This window comes from Osmia lignaria, chromosome 15 (assembly GCF_051020975.1).
Source record: "Osmia lignaria lignaria isolate PbOS001 chromosome 15, iyOsmLign1, whole genome shotgun sequence".
NCBI classification, from domain to species: domain Eukaryota; kingdom Metazoa; phylum Arthropoda; class Insecta; order Hymenoptera; family Megachilidae; genus Osmia; species Osmia lignaria.
The window spans coordinates 12,154,229-12,173,562 of NC_135046.1; the positions used below are offsets into that span (position 1 = coordinate 12,154,229).

Sequence of the window (19,334 nt, forward strand, 5' to 3'; positions counted from 1 at the left end):
CGTAGTGCACCATTTCGCCCGTCTCTGTGTACCCGTGTATACGTGCCTGCGTGCGTGCCTGCCTGCGTGCGTGCGTGCGTGCGGTCGTCCCGACTTGCTGCCGCCGCCGCCGCTTATTTGCTACCAACAGTAAATAGCCTGAAAGAAGAAAGAATTAACCCTAAAAAGAAACCATGGCCGACCACCTGGTGGACGGCCCGCCGAATAAGCGGCCGAAGCTCGGAGATCCTTTTCAAGGAACTTCGGACTCCGCGGGTAAGTTCTTACTTTGATTTCATCTTAAAACTGGTGGATTAAGTCAACAGTCGTACCGCGACTAACCTTTCATGGATAAACGTTGCAAGTAGCGCATAAAAGTTTTTTTTTTCCTCTCTTCAATTACGCGATCTGCACGTATCTTGTGTCATTGAGAAAAATATGCCCGCCGTTTATCAAAGGCATACTGTCAATCCGTTGACGGGTGCAACCTTTGAGCAAAATTATCACATGTCCATGCTTAGGTTTTTCTTTAAGAGATGCACCCCCTGTATTTTCTCTTTGTTAATGCAATTCTTCTTGTCGAAGATTGTATCGAAACAACAATGATCTATTTACCACATGTTATATCATTTTTGAACTTCTAGGAAAGTGTTGTGGTTGTAGCTGATCGTTTTATTCTAAGTTACAAAGTGTCATCCTTTGACAGGGGCCCTGTATTCAGCGTATCTTAAAATCCTCGAAATACAGCTTTCTTTGCTTCATTGATGCGTTTAACGGATGAAATTCGTATCTGGCTGTTAGTTAGCTGTTTATAAACTAACCTAAATTATTGAAGAAATACCGTCGTGGAAATAACACTACATTGCAAATTGTACAAACTTCATTGTCTAAAATTATCTGTCAAAATGACCAGACATTTAAGTGAATTTATTATGTATTTTATTTATGAAAAACAATATTTGAGAAACAGTAATGCTTTGTTGTGACACAGTGCTACCATGTACTACATGTTTTGATATATAATACTTTACTATCAATTAATCACCATTCAGATATGAGATTCAGTGATAAAACAATCACTCAATTATCGTTTATTTCATTGTGAAGCTATTAATGTTAAACAATAAACAATTTGCATGTAATGTATAAATTTTGCTCAGAGGTTATAGACATAGTCAGTGTTACCTAAAGTAACTGTTTGCATCTCAATAATCTATAACTTCTGTCTTATTGCATGTTCTTTCTCTTAGACAAATTTAACATTATAAAATAATAATATTTTGTAAATTTTTTTTAGTCAACTTTGAACTTAGTTCTTATTTGATTTTTGTAGTGCACGACGAATGCATGGAAGTTTTGGATAATAATTACAAAGAATATTATGCTGGCATGATTGATGCGCTAACTATCTTCTTACCCTTATTTTCTTTAAGCGCTATTTTATATTACTTTAACAGTTTCTGAACTCAGTAATATTTCATGTAATCTCATGTAAAATCAAATCATGATCATGACACTTAAATACTTGATGTATAAATCGCAAAATCTAGTCAGGTTACACAAAGTAAGTGGCAGACATAGTCTTTGAAGAAAAAAAAATTTGTATCAATTCATTTATGTACATTAGTTTTGTGTAAAAGAAGGATTAGGCTGTTTCTGCTACTTAAAAGTTGTGATCCAGAAAGCATAGACAGTTTTTCCACAGTCTGAAATAAAAACTGTGATATATGTAGTGGGTATGGCGCCTCTAATGATGCACCATGCTTATACAAACTACGGGGGAGGTGGCAGTGGTAACATGCAACAAATGCAGGGCCCGCCACAACAGCTACATCTGCAACAGCATCAGCTGCAGCCACATTGGAACAACCATACCGTCCAGAAAAGAAGTAAATATTAATACAAAACCCAGCAAAAAGTTGAAAAATACTAAGTCCAGCACTACAGAGTTTGTTTGTCTGTCCATTCATCTCATTTATTGGTACCATAAAGTTACAAAGTTGTTTGATTAATTCCAGTTTATGTCATAATCTTCCGGATAGATAGTTAATATGTTTTTTTAGAAAGTATGTAATAGTTTTAGCATATTGTCACTATGGTTCGTATAATTATTGTTGCTATTTATACAAGTTGAAATTAATAAAAGGGTTGTATTTTTACTTGTTTTGATATAAATAAATGTAAGAAATATATTATCTTAAATAAAATACTGGAGAAAAATTGGATCACTTTAAAAACATTGTAAAACAAATAATGTATACACGCATAGTGGTTTAATGTATTGTATGGAAATTTTAATATATCATAAGTTTTAAATGTACGAAGTGTATCTAAGTAATAAACATGATATGGACATGCGACACACATGCACAGAGCTATAGAAACTTTACACCAGGATGAAATTATATTAATTCACATAATGTTTTGATAGTTTTTAAATGAAAAGTATAATTAACTAGGTAGGTAGAGATAATGTTTTGTATATACTTCTGTACTTTGCAGGTGATTGATATAATAAATTAAATAAATTCACAAAGTGATTTACAATATTTTATACGAGTTTCAGAAACTTTATTTTTATTTTTTTTTTGTTAATATTAAAGCATTGAAAACTATTCCATTTACAAACAGTTGTAAATACTCTTTAGAGTGACTCTGATTTCTTCGCATGATTGTCTACTCTAAAGTTTGCCATCAGTAGCTTTGCTGCTTTTGTAGTTTAGCACGTCTTTATTGTGAAGAAATTGTTATTCTGCTATAGGACAAATAACTTTAAGTTACGCTCACGCAGTGTATGTCTCATGTCTTATTTATTTATGTATTTGTTTATATTTATATGTAGTTTGTTGTAGAATTTTTTTTGTTTTATTTTCTTTTATCTCTTTTTTGAATATTTGCATTTGACCCCTTTTTTCTCCGTTGTTGTATGGTTAGTTTTGAATAGTCAAGTAAGTCAGAGAAATACTTGTACCTGAAAAATATATATTTCAAATACTGTAAGTTAATTTAATTAGCATAAATGCAATTTTTTTATTATTTGAAACACGATATGTATGCAAGTGTTAAAAAGTGTGTGCATGTGTGCATATATGTGCGTGTAGATTTACATGCAGGTATATTATACAACATGCATCAAATGTTATACAGTAGTACAAAGATCTTACTATTAAATCTTTGGATAAAAGCTATGGTGACGGTGCTGAACCTTATCTTTATAATATTACTAATGGTTTTTTGGTCTCTATGGTATCTGTTACATCTAATTCAATCATAATCTGAACCTAAATGTTAAAGACTGGTTATCTAGAAAAGTGATTTTAAATTCCTACAATATTAAAGTTTTATAAGCATTGTAGTTGAAAATGTATTTAGATTGAAGGTATAACAGACATGTTATTATTGTATACTTTCTCTAGCCATGGTATATTAATGCTTTACTTTTGTAGTAACCAGTATTTTTTTACAGCATTACATACAATAAGTAGTAATCATTAATGTAAATATTTATTCTCAGATTACATAACAAACACAGATATGTTTGATCTTGAAAATGATCTTCCTGATGATCTGTTATCAACGGGCTCTTGGGGTTCTGCAACTGAGAGTGCTAAACCACCCGCGACAGGCCCAGGACCAGGGCAGCAAAATGGTGCCCTTGACTCTGAACTCAGACAGCATGTACAGCAACAGCAACAACTTTCACATCACTTAATACAACAACAAGTTCGTATATGTAAAATATATACGTATTATATGTATGTACAGCATGTAATAAAATATTTTCATTATTTATTTTCATCTTTTGTTGAAACAGGGCAACAAGAACTTGGTTGCTAATTCTTTAGTAATGACCACTGGTACTTTGGGTAATAAAAGTCCAAACATGCAATCTCCACCAAATGTTTCTGTCTCTAAAGTAGTAGATCCTCAAATGGTCGTGAGCCTGGGAAATTTACCGAGTAGCATAGCCAGTTCTTTGGCAAATAATCAAATGTCTATCGCAAATTCGATGGGAAGCCTTCAATCATCGATGAGCATGGCGGGAAGTAATCCTACCATGTCAATGCCAGGTGGAATGAATTCTGGCCTAGTTATGACCAGCAGTGCTAGTGGAAATAATAATATGGGGGGAATGGCAGGAGGAAGTTTAATTGTAACAAACAGTTTGAACAAACAACCTTTAAATACTGTAAGTTTTAACAGAATTTTTACTTGTATCAAAATAGATTGATCTTTATAGTATACATGATCAATTGTTTCTTTATATTTTAAGGTAACTATGATGGGTCCCAATACTCAAGGAATTCATCACCCAGGTGGAGCGCATGGTGTTGCTCAGTTGCAAAATGGACCTGGAATAATGAATACTAGAGCTGTTGCAATGCAACAACAGCAACAAGCTCATATGGTAGGTCCAACACGGGGGCAAAGTCCGCATCAACAAGTACATCAAGTCGGTATTGTTGGTCCTGGACAAGGAGGACCACGAATGCAAGCTCCTCCAAATATGGCAAATATGCCGAATATGGGACAGATTGGTGCGTCCAGTCCTTATGGTTATGGTAGGTATACATACGATTTATAAATGGTAGGATAGCGTTTAAATGTTTAATCTTTTAAAAGGATCTCCAGCTAGCGGGCAAGGCCCTGGCGTTCCCGTGTGTACTAACAGTCCTGTCGGGGTTGTTGCACCCCAACAAAAAGGAGTGGGAACAAATATGACTGCGATGCAAGCTGGTAGATTCGGTGGGACTGCAGGTCCCATTGGTTCTACGAATGTTGTGGGAGGTCAGGAAGGTGGTATGGCACAACAAGCTCAACCACCTGCTCCGAGTCCGGCTCAACCTCAGTCTGGTGCACCAAGCGGAGGACAACCTGGCCCGCAACAGGCTACTCAGGGTCAATTACCTGGCGCTGGAGCTCCGACTAGTTAGTATTAGTTTCTAATTTTAAATAAAGTGACCGTTGATTAAAGAAATTTAAATGAATTTTATAATTCGTTAGGTGCAACAAAATCAACTACCGATCCAGAAAAGCGTAAACTTATTCAACAACAATTAGTTCTTCTTCTTCATGCGCATAAATGTCAACGACGGCAAAGTCAAGCGAACGGCGACGTTGGCTGGCAATGTTCGTTGCCAGATTGTAAAACTATGAAAAATGTTTTGACGCATATGACATCTTGTCAATTAGGAAAGAATTGTACAGTACCACACTGTAGTTCCTCGAGACAAATTATTAGCCATTGGAAACATTGCAATCGTAACGACTGTCCGGTCTGTTTACCTTTGAAGCAAGCAAATAAGAATAAAACAACAAACGCTGCCGCAGTATCTACAACACAACCAAATAGTCAACCAAATCCAAGTCCAACCGAGATGAGAAGAGCATACGATGCTTTAGGTATTCAGTGTCCTACGACGACGTCTGGTATGGTGCCTGGTCAGTGTGTTAGTAGAAGAATGCCAGCGCCGACCATGCAGGGAGCTCCCGGTTCGATTGGAAACGTTAGGCTAGCTCAACCTCAAACTCAGCCTGCACCCGGTCAGTCAGTCGTTGGCGCTGGACAACAAGTAGTCGCTCCAAATGTGTCTCTTCCTTTAAATTCTGATCCTAACACAGTTGGAGTAGCTGGTAACCAGGCAGCACCTACCAGCGGGCCCACGCCTGCTGTAGCGGCAGTTGCCGCGAACATACAACAGTCTGTTAACATGCAACAATTATTTGGTTTGAACGATTCGGGACAGCTTAACGTTCCTGAGAACAGACTGGCTAGCCTGCAGCTTCCAGCTGGACTTCAACCAGGTCAAGTAACAGCGACACCGGTGCAGGGAACAAAGGATTGGCATCAGTCTATCACTCCAGATCTTAGAAATCACCTTGTTCATAAATTGGTTCAAGCAATATTTCCAACTCCAGATCCGCAAGCCATGCTGGATAAAAGAATGCACAATCTGGTTGCGTACGCGAGGAAGGTTGAAGGTGATATGTATGAAATGGCTAATTCGAGATCGGAATATTATCATTTACTCGCTGAAAAAATATACAAAATTCAGAAAGAATTGGAGGAGAAACGACAGAAACGGAAAGAACAGCAACAACAACAGTTACAAGCTCAACAACAACAGCAACAACCTCAGCCTTCCGGAACGTCCGGTTCGGGTTTAAGGCCGTGCGCCCCGCCGGTTGTCGGCACCGTTCCACCATCGAGACCAGTCGGAACAGTTACTCCTAGTTTACGAAGTCATTCGCCAATGGGACAACTTGGAACTTTACCTGCAATGAGCATTCCGCACAATAGAATGCAGTTTCCTCAACAACAACAAACGCAACAACAGCAACAAGTTCAGGTTCAAGCCCAAACCAAAGTCCAAGCTCAGGCTCAGGCCCAGGCCCAAGCTCAGGCCCAGGCTCAAGTTCAACAACAAATGCAACAACAGCAGCAGCAGCAGCAGCAACAACAACAGCAGCAGCAAGGAATTTTAGTTGGCCCACCAGGTCCTAGTCCAAACGGGCAGGCATCCTCTAACCCTAACGTCGTTCCAAATCCTGGCCTCAGTCCCTTCGGACAACCACAGATGTCACAAGCAAGTTTAACAACAACAACTACGTCTGCAACAACTAGTCAATTTCCAAATTCGAACGGCACTTCCGGCTTACCTAACAGTTCTCCTGTACAAAATCAACACCAGTTTCCTGATCTGATGAAAGTTAGGTTGGCTCAGTTAAGTTGTTCTCAGGCACAAGCAGCGCAGGCAGCAATTGCGCATCAACACCAACAGCAGCAGCAGCAGCAGCAGCAGCAACAACAACAGCAGCAGCAGCAGCAGCAGCAGCCATCGCAAGCTCAACAACAACAATCGAATCAATCGCAACAACAACCAACGAGCACTTCGAATCAAAGTGCTACGACGACGTCCATGCCACAAGCACCATCACCTTTCAGTGGCATACAACAACAAAATAGTCAGCAACAAAATCAATTTAACAGTAGTCGGCCTCTGTCCGTTTCAACACCTAACGACAACGGTATCAGCACCTCGACTCCTCAAACGATACCACCTCCCGCTTCCAGCGGGCCTAGTCCCAGTCCAGCGACAGCGACGAACGGTCCTCAATCTACCACTTCCACGCCTAACACACCATTAGTTCCTTCCTTAATGACTCCAAATCAGACGGTATCATCCGCGAATCAAACGCCTCCTCACCCAGCCACCACGCCATCCCCGGCAGGGCTCGCGAATCTTGGGAAAGGTATGACGTCCCAGGAAAGAGCCGCGCTTAACGCGCCAAGAACTTCGTCCATGTCTTCGCAAATGGCTGCCATCACAGCTGCTTTAGATCGTGATAATTCTCCTAGTCCACCAATGAATAATAATAAGGGAAAGCTGGATTCTATCAAAGAAGAGAATATGAAGATGGAAATCAAATCGGAGGATGGTTCTGAGAATCATAGGATGGACGGTGGTAAGAATGTTAATAACGAGGTGTCTATTAAAACTGAAATCAAAACTGAACCGATGGAAGAAGGTTCCGGCGAGGGTATCGTGAAGGAGGAATCGTCTGGTATCAAAGAGGAACCAGTCACGCCGATGTCCGGTCAAGATTCCACGACGCCGGACATCAAACCGTTGGTTCCTGAACCGATACAGCCGAGTGGAACGTCGGCGGACAAGAAACGATTGTGTTTGTTTAAACCGGATGAATTGCGGCAGGCGTTGATGCCTACTTTGGAGAAGCTTTATCGTCAAGATCCAGAATCCATACCGTTCAGACAGCCTGTTGATCCACAGGCGTTAGGAATTCCAGATTATTTTGATATCGTTAAAAAACCTATGGACCTTTCGACGATAAAAAGGAAATTGGATACAGGGCAGTACAGTGATCCATGGGAGTACGTTGACGATGTGTGGATGATGTTCGACAATGCCTGGCTTTACAATCGTAAAACCTCGCGCGTATACAGATATTGCACAAAGGTAGCGTCCTTTTTTTGAAGTCTTTTCGTGCATTACATATCCGTTTCTTCGTTATGTAATACGTTTCGTTTGATTTTAGCTATCGGAGGTTTTCGAACAAGAAATAGACCCTGTAATGCAAGCTCTAGGATATTGTTGCGGAAGAAAGTACACGTTCAATCCACAGGTTCTTTGTTGTTATGGAAAACAGCTTTGTACGATACCGAGAGACGCAAAGTACTACTCCTATCAGAATAGGTCAGTATATGAAAGAATTTTAGTTGAATAACTGTGCAGCAAGAGGATTTATATTTAATAATTGAGAAAAATAGTCTGCATGATGGGAATATGTTAGTAGGTTTTATCTCCATCTTGCCCTTTAGAAACTTCTTTACTTAGATAATAATTAGACATCTTGTTAATGACTTCTGTTGCTCCCGGCTGTCTTTGAAGGATACTGACATTAGTTTTACCTATTCAGTTTTAGACATCCAGATTTCCCTTTAGGCGCATTCGACTTGAAGAGTACATTTTTTTTTACTGTTGAAAGTGTTCTATAACCGAATACGCCAGATTAAAGTGGCAGGCTAATTAGCCTGTGTCGGTGATAATTGTCGATACAGGCCAGTCTCCTGACCTACACGTTTTTTTATTAGATTCTTTTTTAATCATAATTATAACATTAACGAATGTATTTTTCCCGTAAAGTTCGCACATTTAAAGTTAAAATTTTATTAACGCATATACTTAAGGGGATGAAAGCTTCATAAAAAAAAAATTAGATGCTTTTATAAGTATAATTTTGCTTGATGAATAATTTAGATCTAGAAAATTACGGTGAAATTTCTTAATAAGACACGTATCTAACTCTTGAGTATATGCAATCAAGTAATTTATGTATATATTATATGGTGTCTAACTATGGCACTCTTCTCTTCTTTGTATGTTACCTTCGCTCTACCCATGGGTTGCGCACGCACACACAAATCCTTGTTTGCTGCTTGCTTCTTGTGTTGCCCGCGCCCCTTGCTTCTTTCTGACTCTACTACTTCATGCCACGAAAAATTACTACTTGGAAATTGGACGATTGAAATTGGATTCCTGACACTTAAAATGAAAACAAAAATAAATATCAAACAATTATACCTGTGATAAATGAAAAACTGTAATGAAACCAAAAAATATATGTATATATATATATATACACCAATGTTAATTACATCAAATGATGATTCTCTACAACTTTTGGAACAAAAAAAAAAAAAAAAAAAATAATAATAATAATGAAACGGAACCAAACGTATATAATTGGCAAAACATTACTTGCATGTGTATAATTGCAAATACAAATAAATATTTCTCAAAATTGGATATTCTACATTTGGATACATCGATTGGGGCGTGAAATACAAATTGATTTCTTCGTATGATGCACGCATGACATTGACCAATTGAAATTTGGAACTAAACACGTACTATTGATTGGAACAGTAGTCTAAAGGCATATGGTCTTTCCGACAGATACACCTTCTGTCAGAAATGTTTCAACGACATTCCTGGTGACACTGTGACATTGGGAGACGATCCAACGCAACCTCAAACGTAAGTAATTCAAATGATAAATCATCAACTTTCATTGGTTCTCGTATATTGAAGAAAATTATTTTTCATTTCAGTGCCATTAAAAAGGAACAGTTCCAGGAGATGAAGAACGATCATTTGGAATTGGAGCCGTTTGTTGTGTGTACAGATTGCGGTAGAAAAGTTCATCAGATTTGTGTTCTTCACATGGAATCAATTTGGCCCTTAGGGTAAATAACAATAACTTCAACAACCATTAAACAATTATAGATGATCAAAGAATTTAATTGTCAATTCTTTATTAAAGGTTTACTTGTGATAACTGTTTGAAAAAGAAAGGACAAAAGAGGAAAGAGAATAAGTTTAACGCTAAACGTTTACCGGTCACTAAATTGGGTACCTATATAGAAACTCGGGTGAATAATTTCTTAAAGAAAAAAGAAGCCGGTGCCGGTGAAGTTGCGATTAGAGTAGTAGCGTCCAGTGATAAAGTTGTTGAAGTGAAGCCAGGAATGAGAAGTAGATTCGTAGAGAACGGTGATATGCCAGGGGAATTTCCGTACAGAGCCAAAGCGTTGTTCGCGTTCGAAGAGGTTGACGGCACGGACGTGTGCTTTTTCGGCATGCACGTGCAAGAATATGGCAGCGAATGCACGCCACCCAATACTCGAAGGGTTTATATCGCATACTTGGATTCTGTACACTTTTTCCGGCCTAGACAATTTCGTACAGCGGTGTATCATGAAATTCTTCTCGGTTACTTGGATTACGCGAAACAACTTGGGTAAGTTTCACGTTGATTAATTTAGTTGGTGGTCAGATATTATCAGAATTAACTAAACGTTTCTAACGATACAGCTACACTATGGCTCATATTTGGGCTTGTCCACCTTCTGAAGGAGATGATTATATCTTTCACTGCCATCCCCAAGAGCAAAAAATTCCAAAGCCTAAGAGATTACAAGAATGGTATAAGAAAATGCTGGATAAAGGCATGGTTGAAAGGATCGTACTTGATTATAAGGTTGATATTATATATTCTCTCATAATTAATTACTATGATACAGTCTCCGTGTTACTTGGGAACGAATCGTTATTCTCGAGTGTCAAGTGAGACTAAAAGTAACGTCTGTAAAAGCTAATGTTCTTATTGAACCAGTAAATTTGAACATAGGATTAGCAGACAACAATTGAAATTCATAATTGTTCATAATTTCCAAATACGAATCGAAAGTACGAATTTCTGTTTGTAAATTTCAGGATATCTTGAAACAAGCGATGGAGGATAAACTTTCGTCGGCCGCAGATTTACCATATTTTGAAGGTGACTTTTGGCCCAATGTTTTAGAAGAAAGTATCAAAGAATTAGACCAAGAGGAAGAGGAGAAACGTAAACAGGCGGAAGCCGCGGAAGCTGCCGCTGCCAATGCAGTAAATATAATTTGTAGTTCCTGTTTCAAATTAGATGGATATTTCTTTTTTTAATAATTATATTCCTTATAATGTTGTTCCAGATTTTCTCGTTATCAGAAGATTCTGAAACGGGCCCGGATGGGAAAAAGAAAGGGCAAAAGAAAGCTAAAAAGTCGAATAAGTCAAAAGCGAATCAAAGGAAAAACAGTAAAAAATCTAATACTCCTCAAACAGGAAATGACCTTTCCGCAAAAATTTTTGCAACTATGGAAAAGCATAAAGAAGTATTCTTTGTTATTAGGTTGCATAGCGCTCAAAGTGCAGCCAGTTTAGCAGTAAGTATTTAAAATCATATTTACATATGTTATTTCTTTTAACATATGTTAAAAAAATGCGTTCATTAAATTTCAGCCAATTCAGGATCCCGACCCTCTTATTAACTGTGACCTCATGGATGGTCGCGATGCTTTCCTTACAATGGCTAAGGAAAGACATTATGAATTTTCTTCCTTAAGACGCGCGAAATTTAGTTCTATGTCCATGCTATACGAATTGCACAACCAAGGTTTTGTTTATACTTGTAATAACTGTAAGAACCATGTAGAAACAAGATATCACTGTACGGTTTGTGATGTGAGTATTAAAATATTCAGTTTTACACATATTTCAAATTTTACAACGGGTTTAATGTTCTATGCTTTTACAGGACTTTGACCTGTGTATAAGTTGTAAAGAAAAAGATGGTCATCCTCATCATATGGAGAAACTTGGTTTAGGTATAGACGATGATTCATCGCCGGCTGATGCCAAACAAGCAAACCCACAGGTAAAGTATCTTCCTGACAGATATAAATATAATGGAAGCAGTACAATGAATGTATCTTATCTATTTATTTTTTTTATTAAACAGGAGGCGCGTAAACTTTCGATACAAAGATGTATCCAGTCATTGGTGCATGCGTGTCAGTGTAGAGATGCTAACTGTCGACTAACCAGTTGTCAGAAGATGAAGAGAGTAGTGCAACATACGAAAGTGTGTAAACGAAAGACAAACGGTGGCTGTCCAATATGTAAACAGTTGATAGCACTTTGTTGTTATCACGCTAAACACTGCCAGGAAACGAAATGTCTTGTTCCATTCTGTTCGAACATCAAACATAAATTGAAGCAACAACAGCTTCAGCAACGATTACAACAAGCGCAATTGTTAAGGTACCAGTGATGTTAATAACAATAGAGTAAGAAGATTAAGAATTATACATATTTTAAATCAACGTGTAATTTTCTTTTTCATCGTAGGAGAAGAATGGCTGTGATGAATACTAGACCTACAGGTTCCGTAGGAGCAATACAATCCGGGCAACAGAGTTCGAACGTTACTATGACAACCGGTGTTGCCATGAAACCAGGAGTTAGTCCTACCAATTTACCTTCGCCGCATCAGCCTGGAATAGGTTTGAAACCAGGCACGCAAACACCACCTGCACACGTTCTTCAGGTCGTTAAGCAAGTACAAGAAGAAGCTGCGAGGCAGCAGGCACCTCACGTTGGTTATGGTAAAGTAACGCCAGGTAGCGGTGTCGGTGTCGGGGTTGGTGTAGGAGGACAGACTGGTGGTGTGATGCCTCCGCCGCAAATACAGCGGCCGATATCGGTCCAAATGCCAAATCCCGGTGGTACGCATCTCATTCCAATGGATCAGTGGACGCCAAGGTAATCTGTCGAACGAGAAGAATGTTATTATTTGCTTATAGAGATGCGATTTTTCTAATTGAAAGTTGTTTCATACAGGTGTTATATGAATATCAATATAATATTTTTATTTACAGTAGGTATCAGCCGAATGCGGTGATGCAACAAACTCCTGGCTTGAGACAACAAACGCCGCAGCAGTTAATGCAGCAGCAACAACAACAGCACCAAGCACAGCCGATGGTAATGAGTGGACCGATGTCTAGACAACCGGGAGTTATCGGTGGTGGTCCGGTTAGTCAGGTCGGTCCGCAGGTTCAAAGCACGATGCACAAGCACGTACTGCAGCAACTTATGCAAACACTTAAGAATCCTCATACTCCCGAACAACAAAATCAAATACTTCAAATACTCAAAAGCAATCCACCGATAATGGCTGCCTTCATTAAACAACGGGTATGACTAATTAACGTTTACCATATTATTTGCTATCCTTACTCTTGGTTTTGACGATTTCTATTACCTTATGATTTTCTTAACAAAAAGGCGCTTGCCCTTCAGCAACAAAGTGGTCAATACGGCGGAGGAGTTGGTGGACCTATGGGTCCTAATCAACCCCAACAACAACCTGGTTTGCAGCATATGATGTCTCAGCAGCAACAGCAACAACACCAGCAGCAGCAGCAGCAACATCAACAGCAGCAGCAACAGGGCAGGATGCAAATACAGGCGATGCTGAATCAGCAGCAGCAGCAGCAGCAACAACAACAGCAGCAGCAACCTGTTCAGCAACAACCACAGTGGTATAAACAACAAATGCTGGTGATGCAGAGACAGCAACAGGCTCAACAACAACAGCAACAACAGCAGCAGCAGCAGCAACAACAACAGCAGCAGCAACAATTTACCCAACCACCAGCACCTCCCTACGGTCAACAACGACCGATAAGGCCGTCTCTTCTCGGTAAGGGTCACTTAGTTCTCGAGAAAACGAGGTTGGTCGAGCCGCTTGGTTCGTGGTCTAACGCTTGCCACGATTCCGCGTATTCTTCCTCAGGTTACGGTGGGTTTAGCGAACAAGGATACGGTCAACCGGGTTTAAAACCAACACCTCCACCGGTACCTTCTCCGCAAAGCGTGATGGGACCACCCGGGATCTCTGTACAGCAACAGTTAATGCAGTCCGTACGATCTCCGCCCCCGATACGATCTCCTCAACCAAATCCTTCACCGCGACCGGTCCCGTCTCCTCGAAATCAGCCAGTTCCTTCGCCTCGATCAGGACCGGTGCCATCGCCTCATCATCATCCACCACACGGTACGCCGACGCATTCACCGGCACACGAACTCGGTGGTCCAAGCGAAATGATGCTTTCACAGTTGAGCGGCGGAACAGGTGCGCCGACCGGTCATCCGGGTACCATGCCTCATCATCCGTCTCCGGCACCACCGCCTACTAGTGGCACAGACTCCAGTGAAGTGACGCCCATGACGCCGCAAGACCAACTTTCCAAATTTGTCGAAGGATTGTAGTGACTGTTAGTGAAGTCGGTCAATACTAGTGCCTACTTACGTCAATGAGCGAACCGATGCTTTCGTTTTCGTATCGCGAACCGTTTTCCACAAGAAAAGAATGAACGGTGTCGCCGAAATTCCATCTCTCTGTCATGAGGCAGAGAGAGAGGAGAGAGAGAGAGAGAGTGTGTAACCTCCATCCGTTCTGCGTTCCTAGCTTCGTGGAGATCAGGTACAACTTATTTACGTCCGGTACGCTGACCCGACTTGTGCGTTCCCGATGCTCAACCGCGACGAGTCAGAGTACCAAACACAACTGGTGCGACCAAATTAATCCGGATGAAGCGTGTTCCCTGTTTCTAACTTTCGAGTTTAAGGTGCCGGAGCAATACAGCGTGATATAATGGTGCTGCTCTAGATGCTCCATGAAGATTCTACAGCAGGCTCAACGAACACTTTGAACTTACATTACTGTATTCTCGTACCTCAACCCTCGGTGTCCTCGATCGAGAAAAAGAAAGAAAAAAAAAAAAAAGAAACAAATCCGATGGAACCGACGAGAAATAATTATTTCAAGCTCTACAGTAAAAAAAAAAAAAGAAAAGAAATCAAGAAAGACTATTGATACGTTCGCCCCGTAAACACACGCGTACACACAGAAAGAAAAGAAAACACTCATACACGCAAAGACATAAACACAATGGCCCTGCTGCCTCTATCTTTTACTCCCCTTAAAATACGACCTTTTCATCTTAATACTACCTTCCCTCGCTGCTGCTCGTGCAGGCTGAGTGAAATCGTACAAATGTGTTGTGTATACTTAACGTTAATTAATAATTAATAGTTCAAATATTATTAGCGTAGCGATTATATGCAGTTATTATATACCACTATTATTATTATTATCGTGACGAGATGCAAAGTATATAACAAAAATGAAAAAAAAAAAAATACGAACTGTATGAAACGAGAAATGAGAATTACGATATTCGAGAAGACGAGGAAGAAGATAAACGATACCAACAACCATTGTATATGTAAGGAAGGGAAGAGAAACAGAATTTAGTGGAAAAGTTAAGTAATGTTAACTTAGGCTAATTTGTTATTAAGAGTTCGCTACGGCTGCCGAAGGTTGTACCTTTTAAGCGGTATGAAATTTTATGGATCATTCTCAGAAATTAATCCTCGGATAATCTGCTGGATCGTTCGTACGAGGAAGGACGATTACAAAACCCCCCCCCCCTCATATTTTTTTTTTTTTCCTGACAGGACAGGCGAGACAATGCGGATTAACGGTGTCGCAACCAAAAAATGAAAAAAAGTAGAAATTCACGACAAGCTGCTATTTGCTAATTAGTACGGGAGGATTTATATAAAAAAAAATCGTGTTAATTTTTAATGAAAGAACGAAAGAAAGAAAAAAAAAAAAAACAAAAACCACAACAAAGTTTTTCTAATCGAGGGTCCAAAACATGTACAGTTCAATCAAAATGTGTAGCTAAACGAGAAAAAGAATAATGCGTAAACCCGAAAAAACGGACCCTCGCGTGAAAAGCGTTCTGTACATACTATACTATTATTACGATAATAATAACGATTATTATTAATTTCCCTGTCTCTTATGAATTTATTATTAATAATATTATTACTATTATTATTATTATTATTATTATTATTATATAATTATTATTGATTCTTATTAATAATTATTATCATTATTATTATTATTACGATTATTATATTATTACCATCATTGCTATTATTACCAGAAGTTTCACGCGTATTAAGTTAAAAAAAAAACAGATGTATAAATATTTGGAGGGAAAAAAAGGCGAGAAAGGGGAATCCTTCTCACACTCATACGCGCGCGCGTTTATATTAAATCATTGCAATGGGATATAAAATACCCTTGCACGAGAATCGCATACAAATACACGTACATAACGACACTACGTGACTATGCCAGTGCTGTATCATAGTAAAACTAAGGTGTAACGTTTCCTCCCTCTTTTTTTTTTTTTTTTTTTTTTATATATTTCTTCGATTACCTATTTAAATGACTAGTTGATAACGGTTGACGACGACGAAAAATGATGATGCTTCGAGAGTCCGTATCGTCGGGTATTTCGGTTGAATACACGGTGTACAATGTGTAACTAATTAATGTAATTAAGTTATAGCCGTTTTTTTATTTTTGTTTTTCTTTAGTCGTAATCTGAAGTTATCAATAACCGGTGTATAAAGTTCGAAACGCGCGGCGTTTCCGTCGACGCCGCGACTTCCGTTTTCGAAGACGAAGACTCGCGATAGAAACACGGTGTCACCGTGATTTCGTACTTTTTATTACAACTTTATAATCAAACACATGCAATATATATATATATATATATATACATACATCGATGCCCTTCGAATTCGTAAAGAGATGAAGAAAAATTGTCGAACGCGTTTTATCTCGCAAGAAAAAAATAAAAAATAAAATCGAGATATTTGCGAGAAAGGTTTCATTGAAATCATTAATCGATCTTGTTTTGTTTCGTTTCGATTATGAAAGAGATTTGAAGAATCTTTTTTGTTTTACGTAAAATTAGAGAAATACGTACTAATTGTAAGTACACAGTTTCTGGGTGTGTTCTTTTTTTTTTTTTCAAAGTTTATTTATTCAGTCTATGTGTGAAATTACGAAAATTTGTCGACGTTGACAAGACATTCCTCTCATTGTACATTCTTTCTCTATCTCCCTCTTTTGTTTGTATTTTTTGGTATTTATTTTTATTTAAAAAAAAAAACGCTTTCACGATCGCAAAAAGAAGACAATTAAAATAAACTATTTAACGATCGAATCTCGTTGGTGCATCTCACGTGTTTTACATAAATTTTTTAAATAAACATGAACTAAACGACGAGCATACGGATGATGAACGACCATAGATTTAAACGAATTAATTTTCCTAGCGAAAAGAAAAAGAGTAAACGTGAAATATTTGTAACGACAGAAAACCCAAAAGTATTTGGCTTAGTATGGCTGTGTTTTAGGGCAGTGTTGTAAATCTGAAAGTTGTATACCCTTCGTGGTATGAAACCGTTTAAATTGCGGACCTTCGAACGCTGCCACGTGCCAATCCTCCGTCCCTATTTTATCCATTAATTTTATTCGTTTAATTATCAAACGGAGGAGATAAACCACGTGAAACCGTGTTCCTTCAAACGCATCATATAATTGAGGAAGTGTCTTTCTCGAGGAAGCCATCACGAGTTTAGAAAATCTTAACACCTTATTGACGTCTCACTTCCGGTTAGAAGATCGTTAAATCTTTTTCTCTTTTTTGTAAAAATTAAGAAACGATCATGGTTTCTTATGGGAAATTAAAAGTATAACATGAAGATGATGCTACTAGCGAAAATAGTACTAATAATAAATGAGACATTGCTAAAATTTTTAATGAGAATTTTAATAATACGTAAGTACGTTTTATAACACTGTCGATAAGGTGTTAAAAAGACGGCGCTCGAAGATCGAGAAAGAGGAAGTCGTTTTCGAACAAACGGAAGCGGTTTGCACGTGCCGGTTTTGGTACGTCGGCGTTCGTGGTAATTTATTATTGTAACGAAATGCGAATGATACAACACTCTATATATAGATATATACATATATAAATATATAATTATACGATTTGTTTTTTTTTTTCTTATTTTTTATAATTATTAAACAGTATAGACCGCGATTCTATCGCGATATTCGTGAACTTGCAGACAGATATCGTAAAACTTAATTGTATTAGGGGTATGCAGAAGTTTCTATTGTTCTTAAAACAATTTTGTTTGTTAATATTTTATAATGATGCTTGGCTTATGCTGTAAATAGCATAGTGAATTAGTAAGATAGCTTGTATCGTTATAAAATTGGTATAGCAAGAAATAATCGATAAAACTTAAAATTTCAGTTTTGCATACCCCTGATATCATTCTGCTATTGTACTAATTTTTATTACAAAATATAACGTTGATCTCCGGGTGAAGAGAAAGAAAAAAAAAAAATCTCGTTCCACATTTTCTTTTTTCTTTTTTTCTCTTTTCACAGGAGAGACTTTTCTCTCGACGTCCACGTTCGAATCTTGATCCAACACTGCATCGGTCACGGATAAATAAATCTTGTAAAATATTTAACGATGCGCGTGTTCCTTTCTAATTTATTTCTCGTCGTTCTCGCCGAAACGAATGGAAAAAAGGAGATACTTATCAATGTTGAAAACAATTATTTTATTTTTTTTTTTATTATGCTCGGTATCTCTTAATGCGTAAAGATCATTCGCAGAGTGACTTAGGAAAAACTTTAGTTACTACTTCTCTCGTTTGACCCCCTTCGCCCCTTCGATCCGCGTTGCGTATCCGCTGTTTTATTTTGTAATAGCGCATTTTGTATAAAAAGAATACTTACATACACATACACGCAAAGTGAAAAAGAAACTATATAAGTTCGGTTTGTATAAGCGCGAATTAAAGGGATATAAAGAGTTTAGGTTTTTTACTACAGTTTTATATTCTTTGGACAATGGAAGAAAAAAGGTAGTACCTCGTTTTCTTCTCTTGACGATTTGTAACGTAGATAAGAGACACCTGTATGTTGATGTTCATGGATATTTAACCGAATACATTGTTACATTATTATTAAAAAAGAAATGAAAAGAAGAAAAAAAAAGGAAACAAAAAAAAAAAATAATATGAAGTTTTAAAAATACATTCCATTTTTATTTGTTCTCTCAGCTCAGGTTTAACGTAACATAACATACATACAATATATGTATATATACGTACGTGTGTACTCGAGGAAAGAAGAAGAAAAAAAAAAAAAGAAAAAGACCAATATCCTTCTTAAGAGATATTTCTTAATCGATAGTTGTTTTGTATAAACACGAAGAGTCGCTAAAAGAAAGAACGAATTTATTTTTATCTTATCTGCCGGACAGGAACAGAGAGCAATCTTGTTATCCGTGCGTGTTACATCGAGAACAGTCACTCTGATTCTTTGTCATTACGCGTATAATCCCTTAATAAAGTGTTTCAATTAACAAAATTACGAAAAAACTAAAGTTTTTCTGTTAACTCTGTTTAACGTTGTTCTTTGCTTCTATTTTGTCCACGATGATGGCCTCTTTCCGACTCATGCTTCTTTTTCTTTTATCAATCTGTTGCACA

General features: G+C 38.0%; 1 protein-coding gene across 10 annotated transcripts; it reads left to right on the plus strand.

The window, feature by feature from the left end:
* The first annotated feature begins 112 nt into the window (after positions 1-112).
* LOC117608258 (histone lysine acetyltransferase CREBBP) lies at positions 113-15,585 on the plus strand. Of its 10 annotated transcripts, none has more exons than XM_034333095.2 (21): positions 113-255; positions 1,713-1,868; positions 3,494-3,702; positions 3,794-4,168; positions 4,253-4,541; positions 4,603-4,908; positions 4,984-7,958; positions 8,038-8,195; positions 9,429-9,539; positions 9,614-9,748; positions 9,826-10,302; positions 10,377-10,542; positions 10,779-10,949; positions 11,033-11,266; positions 11,343-11,564; positions 11,638-11,757; positions 11,842-12,143; positions 12,231-12,644; positions 12,761-13,079; positions 13,170-13,587; positions 13,681-15,585. In XM_034333095.2, exons 1-21 carry the CDS (start codon positions 174-176, stop codon positions 14,154-14,156), a joined length of 8,115 nt encoding a protein of 2,704 aa, XP_034188986.2. In that variant the 5' UTR covers positions 113-173; the 3' UTR covers positions 14,157-15,585. The 10 variants fall into 10 exon arrangements, with proteins under 10 accessions (XP_034188986.2, XP_034188989.2, XP_076548630.1 ...); XM_034333098.2 differs by having other exon boundaries at positions 9,432-9,539; XM_076692515.1 differs by having other exon boundaries at positions 9,432-9,539; positions 12,764-13,079; positions 13,185-13,587.
* Positions 15,586-19,334: the final 3,749 nt, after the last annotated feature.

Bases quoted from the DNA above. Each gene is read 5' to 3' on its own strand.
- LOC117608258 (XM_034333088.2), top strand. From the start codon at position 174: ATGGCCGACCACCTGGTGGACGGCCCGCCGAATAAGCGGCCGAAGCTC. The intron at 4,169-4,252 runs GTAAGTTTTAAC...TTATATTTTAAG, and splicing joins ACAAACAACCTTTAAATACT to GTAACTATGATGGGTCCCAA. The intron at 4,542-4,602 runs GTAGGTATACAT...ATCTTTTAAAAG, and splicing joins GTCCAGTCCTTATGGTTATG to GATCTCCAGCTAGCGGGCAA.